Below are 12,991 nucleotides of genomic sequence, written 5' to 3' on the forward strand. Positions count from 1 at the left end.
GTAGTTTTGATAGCACCTTATTTCGTTTGGGAGGCTGTTCCATACCTGACTGGCCTCAAAGCCGCACGAGTTCTTCCCATATTTAGTTATTGTTTCTGTGGAAACATATACACAGTTTTCATATCTGTAATCCAGATTACATGGTTGAAACATTTAAAGGGTAAGAACATATTCTAGAGAGATACCATACAAACATTTTAAAGTTTAAATAGCGAGATTACCCTGCTAATATCTTGGCAATTGAACTCTATGAAAAAGATCTTAGTAAGAAAAGGTGTTATCATTAAAACATTTTTAAAGCCCTGTTTTGAATCTTTTCTATCTTTTCTGTGTTGATCTTACTACAAAAAAGTTACCTTTTTGAAGAGCGTTCTTAAAGCTGCACTCTCTCAGATTGAACGTTTTGACAACTTTTTTATTTTTTGTCTTGGAACTAGCCAATGTTTGCGAAAATCCATAAAAAACAGTTATATAAGACTGCTGACAAAAAAAGTCGCAGTGTTTTATATGTACGTTCAAAAATTGATGTTTTATGCATTTTTCTTAAACCGTTAACCTATAAAAAGCTGCCTTATTGATAAAGAAGAAGATGTCATTGAGATATACTGGGTGAGTACCTAAATCGGAACACTTTCGACACTATTTGGGGAAATATATTTAGTTGGACTTGCACCACAACTACAAAATTTTCCATCAGCATACTAGGATTCAAGACCAATTGGTTGATATAAATTGTATTTTTCAAGATACTACCAATCTGCATGAAAAGTACTCTATTAGCCGCACAATCAAGGACTGCCATTTTCGTCCTCGGAGTACCTAAATATGGAACAGTATTAATCTGTTATTTATTTTTATGTATTCTTTTAAAATTATTGCTCCATGTTTTGTTTAAGAAGATTAATAATTTATGTTATTTCCAGCTGGTCTTTTTTTTGTCATTTATGTCAGTAAAAGTTGATGATTTCAGTAAAATATAGACTGTGCCAGTATGCTGTGATTGTGGCAAGCATAAAGTCTTTCCCCCGAGTGCCATGTATTGACATTTGAACATGAAAAACTTTAAATGATTGCATTATTTGAAATACTTACCGGACAATCGTGTTCTTGGAACTTGCATCTGAAGCAAGCGTCTTTATTGATTAAAATCGTAAATAAACTGATCTCGATCGGAAAAACACTTTTATAATGGGTGTTCCATATTTAGGTACTGTTCCGATTTAGGTACTCGCCCAGTATGTTTAAGACTAGATACCCTAATATTAATTATTGTGGCACGCCTTTCATGATGGAATCTTTCTCACTCTTACAAACAAGCGTAGGTGTGTGCTTATTAGTTTATTTTTATTACTAAACAATTCTAGGTTTATTGAGCAATGGGTGAATACGGTCTTTGAGATCGATATTCTTAGTATGTTCACAATTATATAAAATAAATACCATCCATTACAAGTAAACTACCAAGGAGATGTGCACTCTAAAGTAAATGTGTCCGCAATATTTAAATAGCACATGCAGCAGATTTGATAAGACGGCAGACTACAGCCATACACCTTCTTCTAATCAGATAACGACACAATAAGTTGATCTTATATGCAAGGCGACCAACAATCGACGCAGTTATGATTTCTTACTTGCTCCTTACTCTGTTTGTTGCAAGCACTCATTGCAAAATTGTACTGGCTGATGGTACAAGCAATTGGTCGGACGAGAGCCCGGAAACTTGTGTACAGGCGTATGAACGGCTGGAGGGCAGGATGAAGACATATGAGAGCGAGCTTCATAGGCTGAGCTCCAAACTAGAGGTACTTATGAATGCTTATTGTAGCCACTTATTTTCTAAGGGGTTTTTGTTGATACCAAACAAATTCCAGTTTTGGTTTCAAGGGTTTTGGCGTTTAAAATTATTTTGAAAGTCTTGCTTGAAGTAACATATGCATGATTGTGTGTACAGCTTCAACAATATGATGGAGCTTCTGCGTGTAGCCATTATTTCTCAATTTCTCCAAAACAATGATACAGCAGATGGTCGTCTGCCTGTTTTAACTAAATGGTGTTTCAACCATGTGTTTGATCACTGTCCGCCATGATGTTGTGTTGTTTTTTTCAAAGTGAGCTAGTTTTTGGATTGAATGAACCGTCAAAACTGCATCCGGAGGGGGTTTCGATAGTTTCAATTTCATTTGTAACTGTCAAAACAAATACACAGTTCGTGAAACTAATATAAAACCAAAACTAGTTTATTGCCAACAAAAACGCCCTTAGTGTGTGAGTATTTTCTGATGCTGGTTTAAGCATTATATCGGGAATGTTTATTGAGAATAGGGTACTGCCTAATTAAACAATGGAATTTAACCCAGTAGCCTAAATTTTAGACATAGTTACTCTGATTAAAGGCACTGCAAGTCTGTGTAAGATGTCTGTATTGCACCTATCATACTGTCAATGAATAGTTTCATTAAAACCGAGTCCGCTGTTGCCATACCTTGGTCGTAGCTTTGGATTCAAAGGTATTTCAAGGTTTTTCTTTTCTACTGCTAGTATGCGTTTGTCTGTAACGATTTTTTCCATAATATGTATTGCCTTCAAAAGCTTTACTTGTCTTGATCAGGTTAAAGAGTTCTTTAGTTGAACCACCGCTTCTTGCTGATTAAACTGATTGGTTAAATCACCGCTTCATTCTGAGTAAATTGATTGGTTTGTCCACCTGCTATGATACTATTACAGAAAATGGAGCAATCAAATGCGGTTGTCAAGCGGAGTACACGTAAGTCAAGTTTTACGTTGTGCACGATTATAACAATTATTAGATTGTGGTAGATCAGTTGGAACATGACATTGAGGAAAAAACGTACTAACTGTGTCACTATTTTCATATCATTTCTGTCAAAAACGTTAATTCAAAATTAACGTTACATACGTGTGTGTTTACATTGGTTGTGACCCGTGGAGACCCAAGTGAGAACCCCTTTGAAGTCGCGTGAGTCTTCACCCTGATGATGTCGCGGAATGAAACTCCGCTCCAGCACATGTTCATAATTACTTATTTAAATCCGGGATATCGGTGATAATATATACTGATTTTCTGTAAATGTGTATGTGCTCATTTTATCTGTTAACATGTTTAACAGTTATATGCAATACTATATTATCAAATTAAAAACATGTTCCTAGAACTTTCATGAATTATCAACATCTCGGTCGGAATTAGAACGAGTGTCTCAATGATTTCTAGGCCAGGTGGGCGCTGGATTAGCTGCGTTTTCAGCGGGGGTTTCCGCCTTTGACCTGGACAATTTAGGAGAACACCAAACCATCCTGTTCGACAACGTCATAACTAACGTTGGCAACGCTTACGATCCTAACAGTGGCATGTTTACTGCACCTGTAGATGGCGTATATGTATTCACAGCGGTACTGATGGTCAGTCTATGTTTATGGCGAACATGTATTCACAGATGTACTGATGGTCAGTCTATGGTTATGGCGTGTAATTATGAACAAGCTGCGCTATTGATGGTCAATCTATGGTTATGGCGTGTAATTATGAACAAGCTGCGCTATTGATGATCAATCTATATTTATGGCGTGTAATTATGTTCTTACTGCGCTATTGATGGTCAATCTATGGTTATGGCGTGTAATTATGTTCTTACTGCGCTATTGATGGTCAATCTATGGTTATGGCGTGTATTTATGTTCTTACTGCGCTATTGATGGTCAATCTATGGTTATGGCGTGTAATTATGTTCTTACTGCGCTATTGATGGTCAATCTATGGTTATGGCGTGTAATTATGTTCTTACTGCGCTATTGATGGTCAATCTATGGTTATGGCGTGTAATTATGTTCTTACTGCGCTATTGATGGTCAATCTATGGTTATGGCGTGTAATTATGTTCTTACTGCGCTATTGATGGTCAATCTATGGTTATGGCGTGTAATTATGTTCTTACTGCGCTATTGATGGTCAATCTATGGTCATGGCGTGTAATTATGTTCTTACTGCGCTATTGATGGTCAATCTATGGTCATGGCGTGTAATTATGTTCTTACTGCGCTATTGATGGTCAATCTATGGTCATGGCGTGTAATTATGTTCTTACTGCGCTATTGATGGTCAATCTATGGTCATGGCGTGTAATTATGTTCTTACTGCGGTATTGATGGTCAATCTATGGTTATGGCGTGTAATTATGTTCTTACTGCGGTATTGATGGTCAATCTATGGTTATGGCGTGTAATTATGTTCTTACTGCGGTATTGATGGTCAATCTATGGTTATGGCGTGTATTTATGTTCTTACTGCGCTATTGATGGTCAATCTATGGTTATGGCGTGTATTTATGTTCTTACTGCGCTATTGATGGTCAATCTATGGTTATGGCGTGTATTTATGTTCTTACTGCGCTATTGATGGTCAATCTATGGTTATGGCGTGTAATTATGTTCTTACTGCGCTATTGATGGTCAATCTATGGTTATGGCGTGTAATTATGTTCTTACTGCGCTATTGATGGTCAATCTATGGTTATGGCGTGTAATTATGTTCTTACTGCGCTATTGATGGTCAATCTATGGTTATGGCGTGTAATTATGTTCTTACTGCGCTATTGATGGTCAATCTATGGTTATGGCGTGTAATTATGTTCTTACTGCGCTATTGATGGTCAATCTATGGTTATGGCGTGTAATTATGTTCTTACTGCGCTATTGATGGTCAATCTATGGTTATGGCGTGTAATTATGTTCTTACTGCGCTATTGATGGTCAATCTATGGTTATGGCGTGTAATTATGTTCTTACTGCGCTATTGATGGTCAATCTATGGTCATGGCGTGTAATTATGTTCTTACTGCGCTATTGATGGTCAATCTATGGTCATGGCGTGTAATTATGTTCTTACTGCGCTATCGATGGTCAATCTATGGTCATGGCGTGTAATTATGTTCTTACTGCGCTATCGATGGTCAATCTATGGTTATGGCGTGTAATTATGTTCTTACTGCGCTATTGATGGTCAATCTATGGTTATGGCGTGTAATTATGTTCTTACTGCGCTATTGATGGTCAATCTATGGTTATGGCGTGTAATTATGTTCTTACTGCGCTAGTGATGGCCAATCTATGGTAATGGCGTGTAATTATGTTCTTACTGCGCTATTGATGGTCAATCTATGGTAATGGCGTGTAATTATGTTCTTACTGCGCTATTGATGGTCAATCTATGGTTATGGCGTGTAATTATGTTCTTACTGCGCTATCGATGGTCAATCTATGGTTATGGCGTGTAATTATGTTCTTACTGCGCTATCGATGGTCAATCTATGGTTATGGCGTGTAATTATGTTCTTACTGCGCTATCGATGGTCAATCTATGGTTATGGCGTGTAATTATGTTCTTACTGCGCTATCGATGGTCAATCTATGGTTATGGCGTGTAATTATGTTCTTACTGCGCTATCGATGGTCAATCTATGGTTATGGCGTGTAATTATGTTCTTACTGCGCTATCGATGGTCAATCTATGGTCATGGCGTGTAATTATGTTCTTACTGCGCTATTGATGGTCAATCTATGGTCATGGCGTGTAATTATGTTCTTACTGCGCTATTGATGGTCAATCTATGGTTATGGCGTGTAATTATGTTCTTACTGCGCTATTGATGGTCAATCTATGGTTATGGCGTGTAATTATGTTCTTACTGCGCTATTGATGGTCAATCTATGGTTATGGCGTGTAATTATGTTCTTACTGCGCTATTGATGGTCAATCTATGGTTATGGCGTGTAATTATGTTCTTACTGCGCTATTGATGGTCAATCTATGGTTATGGCGTGTAATTATGTTCTTACTGCGCTATTGATGGTCAATCTATGGTTATGGCGTGTAATTATGTTCTTACTGCGGTATTGATTGTCAATCTATGTTTATGGCGTGTAATTATGAACAAGCTGCGCTATTGATGGTCAATCTATGGTTATGGCGTGTAATCATGAACAATCTGCGCTATTGATGGTCAATCTATGGTTATGGCGTGTAATTATGAACAAGCTGCGCTATTGATGGTCAATCAATGTTTATGGCGTGTAATTATGTTCTTACTGCGGTATTGATGGTCAGTATATGTATTTACAGCCTAACTGAGGGTCAGTCTACGTTATATAGCGTATGTGTATTCACAAAATTACTGAGGGGCAGCCAATGTTATATAGCGTATATGTATTCACAGCCTTACTGAGGGGCATTCTTTGTTATATACTGAATATGAATTGGCATCCTAACTCAGGGGCAGTCTATTATATGTAGAATATATGATTTCACAGCCTTACTGAGGGGCAGTAAATGTTATATAACGTATGTGTATTCACATAATTACTGAGGGGCAGCCTATGTTATGTAGGCGTATATATATATTCACAGCAGCTTTACTGCGGTGCAGTCTATGCTATATAGCGCATATGATTGTATTCACAAAATTACTGAGGGGCAGCCTATGTTATGTAGCGTATATCTATTTACAGCCTTACTGAGGGGCAGTCTTTGTTATATAGCGTATACACACATGTATTCACAGCCTTACTGAGGGGCAGTCTTTGTTATATAGCGAATATGTATTGGCATCCTAACTCAGGGGCAGTCTATTTTATATAAAAAATATGATTTCACAGCCTTACTGAGGGACAGTCTATGTAATACAGCGTTTATGCATTTACAGCCTTACTGAGAGCTAGTCTATGTTATTTAGCGTATGTGTATTCACAGCCTTACTTAGGGGCAGTCTATGTTATATAGCGTATATGTATTCACAGCCTAACTGAGGGGCAGCCTTTCGTATATAGCGTTTATGTATTCACAGCAGCTTTACTGAGGGCAGCCTATCGTATATAGCGTATATGTATTCACAGCTTTACTGAGGGGCAGTCTATGTTATGTAGCGTATTTGTATTCACAGCCTTACTGAGGGGCAGTCTATGTTATGTAGTGTACGTGTATTCACAGCCTTACTGAGGGGCAGTCTATGTTATATAGCGTACGTGTATTCACAGCCTAACTGAGGGGCAGCCTTTCGTATATAGCGTTTATGTATTCACAGCAGCTTTACCGAGGGGCAGTCCATCTTATATAGCGTATATGTATTCACAGCCTTACTGAAGGGCAGTCTATGTTATGTAGCGTATATCTATTTACAGCCTTACTGAGGGGCAGTCTTTGTTATATAGCGTATATGTATTCACAGCCTTACTGAGGGGCAGTCTATGTTATATAGCGTACGTGTATTCACACAATTACTGAGGGGCAGTCTATTATATGAAGCGTATATATATATATATATATATATATATATATATATATATATATATATATATATATATATATATATATATATATATATATATATATATATATATATATATATTCACAGCAGCTTTACTGAAAGGCAGTCTATGTTATTTAGCGCATATGTATTTACAGCCCTAATGAGGGGCAATCTATGTCATATAATATGTATTCACAGCCTAACTGAGGGCCAGTCTATGTTATGTAGCGAATATGTATTCACAGCCTTACTGAGGGACAGTCTATGTAATACAGCGTTTATGCATTTACAGCCTTACTGAGAGCTAGTCTATGTTATGTAGCGTATATCTATTTACAGCCTTACTGATGGGCAGTCTATGTTATATAGCGTATATGTATTCACAGCCTTACTGAGGGGCAGCCTTTCGTATATAGCGTTTATGTATTCACAGCAGCTTTACTGAGGGCAGCCTATCGTATATAGCGTATATGTATTCACAGCTTTACTGAGGGGCAGTCTATGTTATGTAACGTACGTGTATTCACAGCCTTACTGAGGGGCAGTCTATGTTATGTAGTGTACGTGTATTCACAGCCTTACTGAGGGGCAGCCTATCGTATATAGCGTATATGTATTCACAGCCTAACTGAGGGGCAGCCTATCGTAAATAGCGTAAATGTATTCACAGTCTTACTGATGGGCAGTCTATCGTAAATAGCGTATATGTATTCACAGCCTTACTGGGGGACAATCTGTGTTGTAAAACGTATATGTATTCACAGCCTAACTGAGGGGCAGCCTATCGTAAATAGCGTATATGTATTCACAGCCTTACTGGGGGACAGTCTATCGTAAATAGCGTAAATGTATTCACAGCCTTACTGGGGGGCAGCCTATCGTAAATAGCGTAAATGTATTCACAGCCTTACTGGGGGACAGTCTATCGTAAATAGCGTATATGTATTCACAGCCTTACTGGGGGACAGTCTATCGTATATAGCGTATATGTATTCACAGTCTTACTGATGGGCAGTCTATCGTATATAGCGTATATGTATTCACAGCCTTATTGAGGGGCAATCTGTGTTGTAAAACGTATATGTATTCACAGCCTTACTGGGGGGCAGTCTATCGTATATAGCGTATATGTATTCACAGCCTTACTGGGGGACAGTCTATCGTAAATAGCGTATATGTATTCACAGCCTTACTGGGGGGCAGTCTATCGTATATAACGTATATGTATTCACAGCCTTACTGGGGGGCAGTCTATCGTAAATAGCGTATATGTATTCACAGCCTTACTGGGGGGCAGTCTATCGTATATAACGTATATGTATTCACAGCCTTACTGGGGGACAGTCTATCGTAAATAGCGTATATGTATTCACAGCCTTACTGGGGGGCAGTCTATCGTATATAGCGTAAATGTATTCACAGTCTTACTGATGGGCAGTCTATCGTATATAGCGTATATGTATTCACAGCCTTACTGGGGGGCAGTCTATCGTATATAGCGTATATGTATTCACAGCCTTATTGAGGGACAATCTGTGTTGTAAAACGTAAATTTATTCACAGTCTTACTGATGGGCAGTCTATCGTATATAGCGTATATGTATTCACAGCCTTACTGGGGGGCAGTCTATCGTATATAGCGTATATGTATTCACAGTCTTACTGATGGGCAGTCTATCGTATATAGCGTATATGTATTCACAGCCTTACTGGGGGGCAGTCTATCGTATATAGCGTATATGTATTCACAGCCTTATTGAGGGACAATCTGTGTTGTAAAACGTAAATGTATTCACAGTCTTACTGATGGGCAGTCTATCGTATATAGCGTATATGTATTCACAGCCTTATTGAGGGGCAATCTGTGTTGTAAAACGTATATGTATTCACAGCCTTATTGAGGGACAATCTGTGTTGTAAAACGTAAATGTATTCACAGTCTTACTGATGGGCAGTCTATCGTATATAGCGTATATGTATTCACAGTCTTACTGATGGGCAGTCTATCGTATATAGCGTATATGTATTCACAGCCTTACTGGGGGGCAGTCTATCGTATATAGCGTATATGTATTCACAGCCTTATTGAGGGACAATCTGTGTTGTAAAACGTATATGTATTCACAGCCTTATTGGGGGGCAGTCTATCGTATATAGCGTATATGTATTCACAGCCTTATTGGGGGGGCAGTCTATCGTATATAGCGTATATGTATTCACAGCCTTACTGGGGGGCAGTCTATCGTATATAGCGTATATGTATTCACAGCCTTACTGGGGGGCAGTCTATCGTATATAGCGTATATGTATTCACAGCCTTACTGGGGGCAGTCTATGTTATGTAGCGTATATGTATTCACAGCCTTACTGGGGGGCAGTCTATCGTATATAGCGTAAATGTATTCACAGTCTTACTGATGGGCAGTCTATCGTATATAGCGTATATGTATTCACAGTCTTATTGAGGGACAATCTGTGTTGTAAAACGTAAATGTATTCACAGTCTTACTGATGGGCAGTCTATCGTATATAGCGTATATGTATTCACAGTCTTACTGATGGGCAGTCTATCGTATATAGCGTATATGTATTCACAGCCTTACTGGGGGACAATCTGTGTTGTAAAACGTATATGTATTCACAGCCTTACTGGGGGCAGTCTATCGTATATAGCGTATATGTATTCACAGTCTTACTGATGGGCAGTCTATCGTATATAGCGTAAATGTATTCACAGTCTTACTGGGGGGCAGTCTATCGTATATAGCGTAAATGTATTCACAGTCTTACTGATGGGCAGTCTATCGTATATAGCGTAAATGTATTCACAGTCTTACTGGGGGGCAGTCTATCGTATATAGCGTAAATGTATTCACAGTCTTACTGATGGGCAGTCTATCGTATATAGCGTATATGTATTCACAGTCTTACTGATGGGCAGTCTATCGTATATAGCGTATATGTATTCACAGCCTTACTGGGGGACAATCTGTGTTGTAAAACGTAAATGTATTCACAGCCTTACTGGGGGCAGTCTATCGTATATAGCGTATATGTATTCACAGCCTTACTGGGGGACAATCTGTGTTGTAAAACGTATATGTATTCACAGCCTTACTGGGGGCAGTCTATCGTAAATAGCGTATATGTATTCACAGCCTTACTGGGGGGCAGTCTATCGTATATAGCGTAAATGTATTCACAGTCTTACTGGGGGGCAGTCTATCGTATATAGCGTAAATGTATTCACAGTCTTACTGATGGGCAGTCTATCGTATATAGCGTATATGTATTCACAGTCTTACTGATGGGCAGTCTATCGTATATAGCGTAAATGTATTCACAGTCTTACTGATGGGCAGTCTATCGTATATAGCGTATATGTATTCACAGCCTTACTGGGGGGCAGTCTATCGTATATAGCGTATATGTATTCACAGTCTTATTGAGGGACAATCTGTGTTGTAAAACGTAAATGTATTCACAGCCTTACTGGGAGGCAGTCTATCGTATATAGCGTATATGTATTCACAGTCTTACTGATGGGCAGTCTATCGTATATAGCGTATATGTATTCACAGTCTTATTGAGGGGCAATCTGTGTTGTAAAACGTATATGTATTCACAGCCTTACTGGGGGCAGTCTATGTTGCATAGCGTATATTTATTCAGAGCGGTAAATATGGTCAGTCCGTTTTAAGGTGTATATTTATCATCTCTATACTAAGGTCTACGGTATGTCTGTAAATCCTGTTATGGCGTAAATATATGTATTTAATTCGTTTCTAGTGGTACTTAATACTACTTATAGACACATTCCCGTACAGCAGAACGCTGATGCAATGCGATTAGATGTATCATTATCAAACATTTGCTGAATGAGATTGTATAGACATTGATCAGTAAACGGCATTATTATATATTGCATTCACGATTTAAATTTTGTTTACCATTGACTTTTTTGGCAGGCTGTATCACTTTTGGTGCCATAAGTTTAAAAAATTTATTGGTGTTTTCAAACATTAAATGTCTTTGATTTTCCGAAAAATGTATTGAATTATTAAATTATTTCCAATTGATTTGTTTTGACATATTTAGGTGAACAGTAATCATGCCGAATACCTGGAGCTGATATCTGGCGGTGTTAAAATAACGGACGTATACGCGGACGCCCACAACATCAACGCGCATGTGTCAACCAGCAAGACCTGGGTACTGGAACTTACGGCGGGAACTAGGGTATGCTAGCTTCCTTAAGTGGTAACCATGATAATACTTAGTTATAAGTATATGCTTTCCGGAGATTTAAAAAAAAAATATGATATTTTACTGTTTTAAACAGTGAAAATATCAGTTTGATATTTTTCACTCTTTGAATTTTAAGCCCATTCTCACGTCCAGATCAAACATAAGTCTGCACAGGGCTGGGCACAATTTCAACGACGTCATTTCTGAAATGACGCTCTATTCGCATACAATTCTGCGCGCTTTTCTGGAAAAAAACTACAATAAAAAAAGTCATTTTATATGCTTTCTAGCATATAATACAAAAAAGTGTTTGTTTCTTTTTCAGTGTACGATCGCAAAATCTTTCACCTCTTGAACACCAAAAGTAAATATTTCACTCGTGTATTCGCCATTCGTGCACTAAAGCTTCTGGTGCTCACTCGGTGAAATATAATGCAATCTTACACAGAAACAAACAATTATCCTTTATTTTATATGTGAAGGTCACACACAGCTCGAGTTTCGGGATTTCACGTTTTCATTATCGTACAATTGAGTATCGCGTTTAAGATCAACATATTCACAGGCGAGGGCCCTTACCAATATGTTACTTACAGGGGCACAATATAGTTTGATGCCAAAAATAAATGCATCAGACGAGTATGTTTAACACCTTCCATTAAAAAAAGCATATGGTGTGTGTACAGATAAAACAATATTACTGTATTTAAAGATGCACTCTTACTCTCAAAAGTACCACAAAAATACAATTGTTTTAATTTACCCTAAAGGATAAATAAATTTCGAAAACAATGGCTCTGAAGGATACCATATTTAACTTGAAAGAAATGTGTAAAAAACACGGTATTTCTAGGTTATGAGTCGCTAGTTGATCACTCTAAATATTTTAGGTCATTTCATATTTGAGCGTTTTCAGCTATTAAATACACGGTTACAATCGCGTTATGAGTAATAAATATTTCCCATCAATGCATTATGCATTACTAGTTAAATGAATATCTGTCAAAATTTATGTTGTTATACATGTGCATGTATTGATTTTAAATACAAATATCACTTTAAGGTCTGGTTGAGGACAACCGCGTACGAGAACGAGAGCCAGATACACGGTAACAGTCATTCCATGTTCTCGGGGTTTCTGCTGTCTGAAACCGAACACTAACTACAAGAATCAACACCGATTCACCCTTTGCCCACGTCGTGATTTTGATTCCACTTTTAACAGGTTTTTTATTAAGCTAAATCCCAAAACACTCTTGTTCGTGAAACCGCTTTAGTGGTTTTCCAACCTAATCATGCTATTATCTTTGACTCTCGTCTTCTTCATTTCCAATTACGTAGATTAAATTGATTTTCTATTGTTGTGATTTTTCTTACACGTTTTATTTGGAGGGTTCTGTCATGTTGAATGTATAGAACTC

At 37.8% G+C, this 12,991-nt stretch overlaps 1 protein-coding gene across 1 annotated transcript; it reads left to right on the forward strand.

Annotated features, from left to right (window-relative positions):
- Positions 1-1,607: 1,607 nt before the first annotated feature.
- Positions 1,608-12,878, forward strand: LOC128210588 (complement C1q tumor necrosis factor-related protein 3-like). The gene is made up of 5 exons (XM_052915268.1): positions 1,608-1,805; positions 2,728-2,767; positions 3,236-3,423; positions 11,421-11,561; positions 12,634-12,878. The coding sequence occupies exons 1-5, from the start codon at positions 1,623-1,625 to the stop codon at positions 12,730-12,732; spliced, it is 651 nt and encodes a 216-aa protein (XP_052771228.1). The 5' UTR covers positions 1,608-1,622; the 3' UTR covers positions 12,733-12,878.
- Positions 12,879-12,991: the final 113 nt, after the last annotated feature.

Source organism: Mya arenaria, chromosome 1, assembly GCF_026914265.1.
Source record: "Mya arenaria isolate MELC-2E11 chromosome 1, ASM2691426v1".
Taxonomy (NCBI): domain Eukaryota; kingdom Metazoa; phylum Mollusca; class Bivalvia; order Myida; family Myidae; genus Mya; species Mya arenaria.

Coding starts and splice junctions, on each gene's coding strand:
- LOC128210588 (XM_052915268.1), top strand. CDS start 1,623: ATGATTTCTTACTTGCTCCTTACTCTGTTTGTTGCAAGCACTCATTGC. Junction 2,768..3,235: donor GGTTGTCAAGCGGAGTACAC/GTAAGTCAAGTT, acceptor AATGATTTCTAG/GCCAGGTGGGCGCTGGATTA. Junction 11,562..12,633: donor AACTTACGGCGGGAACTAGG/GTATGCTAGCTT, acceptor TATCACTTTAAG/GTCTGGTTGAGGACAACCGC.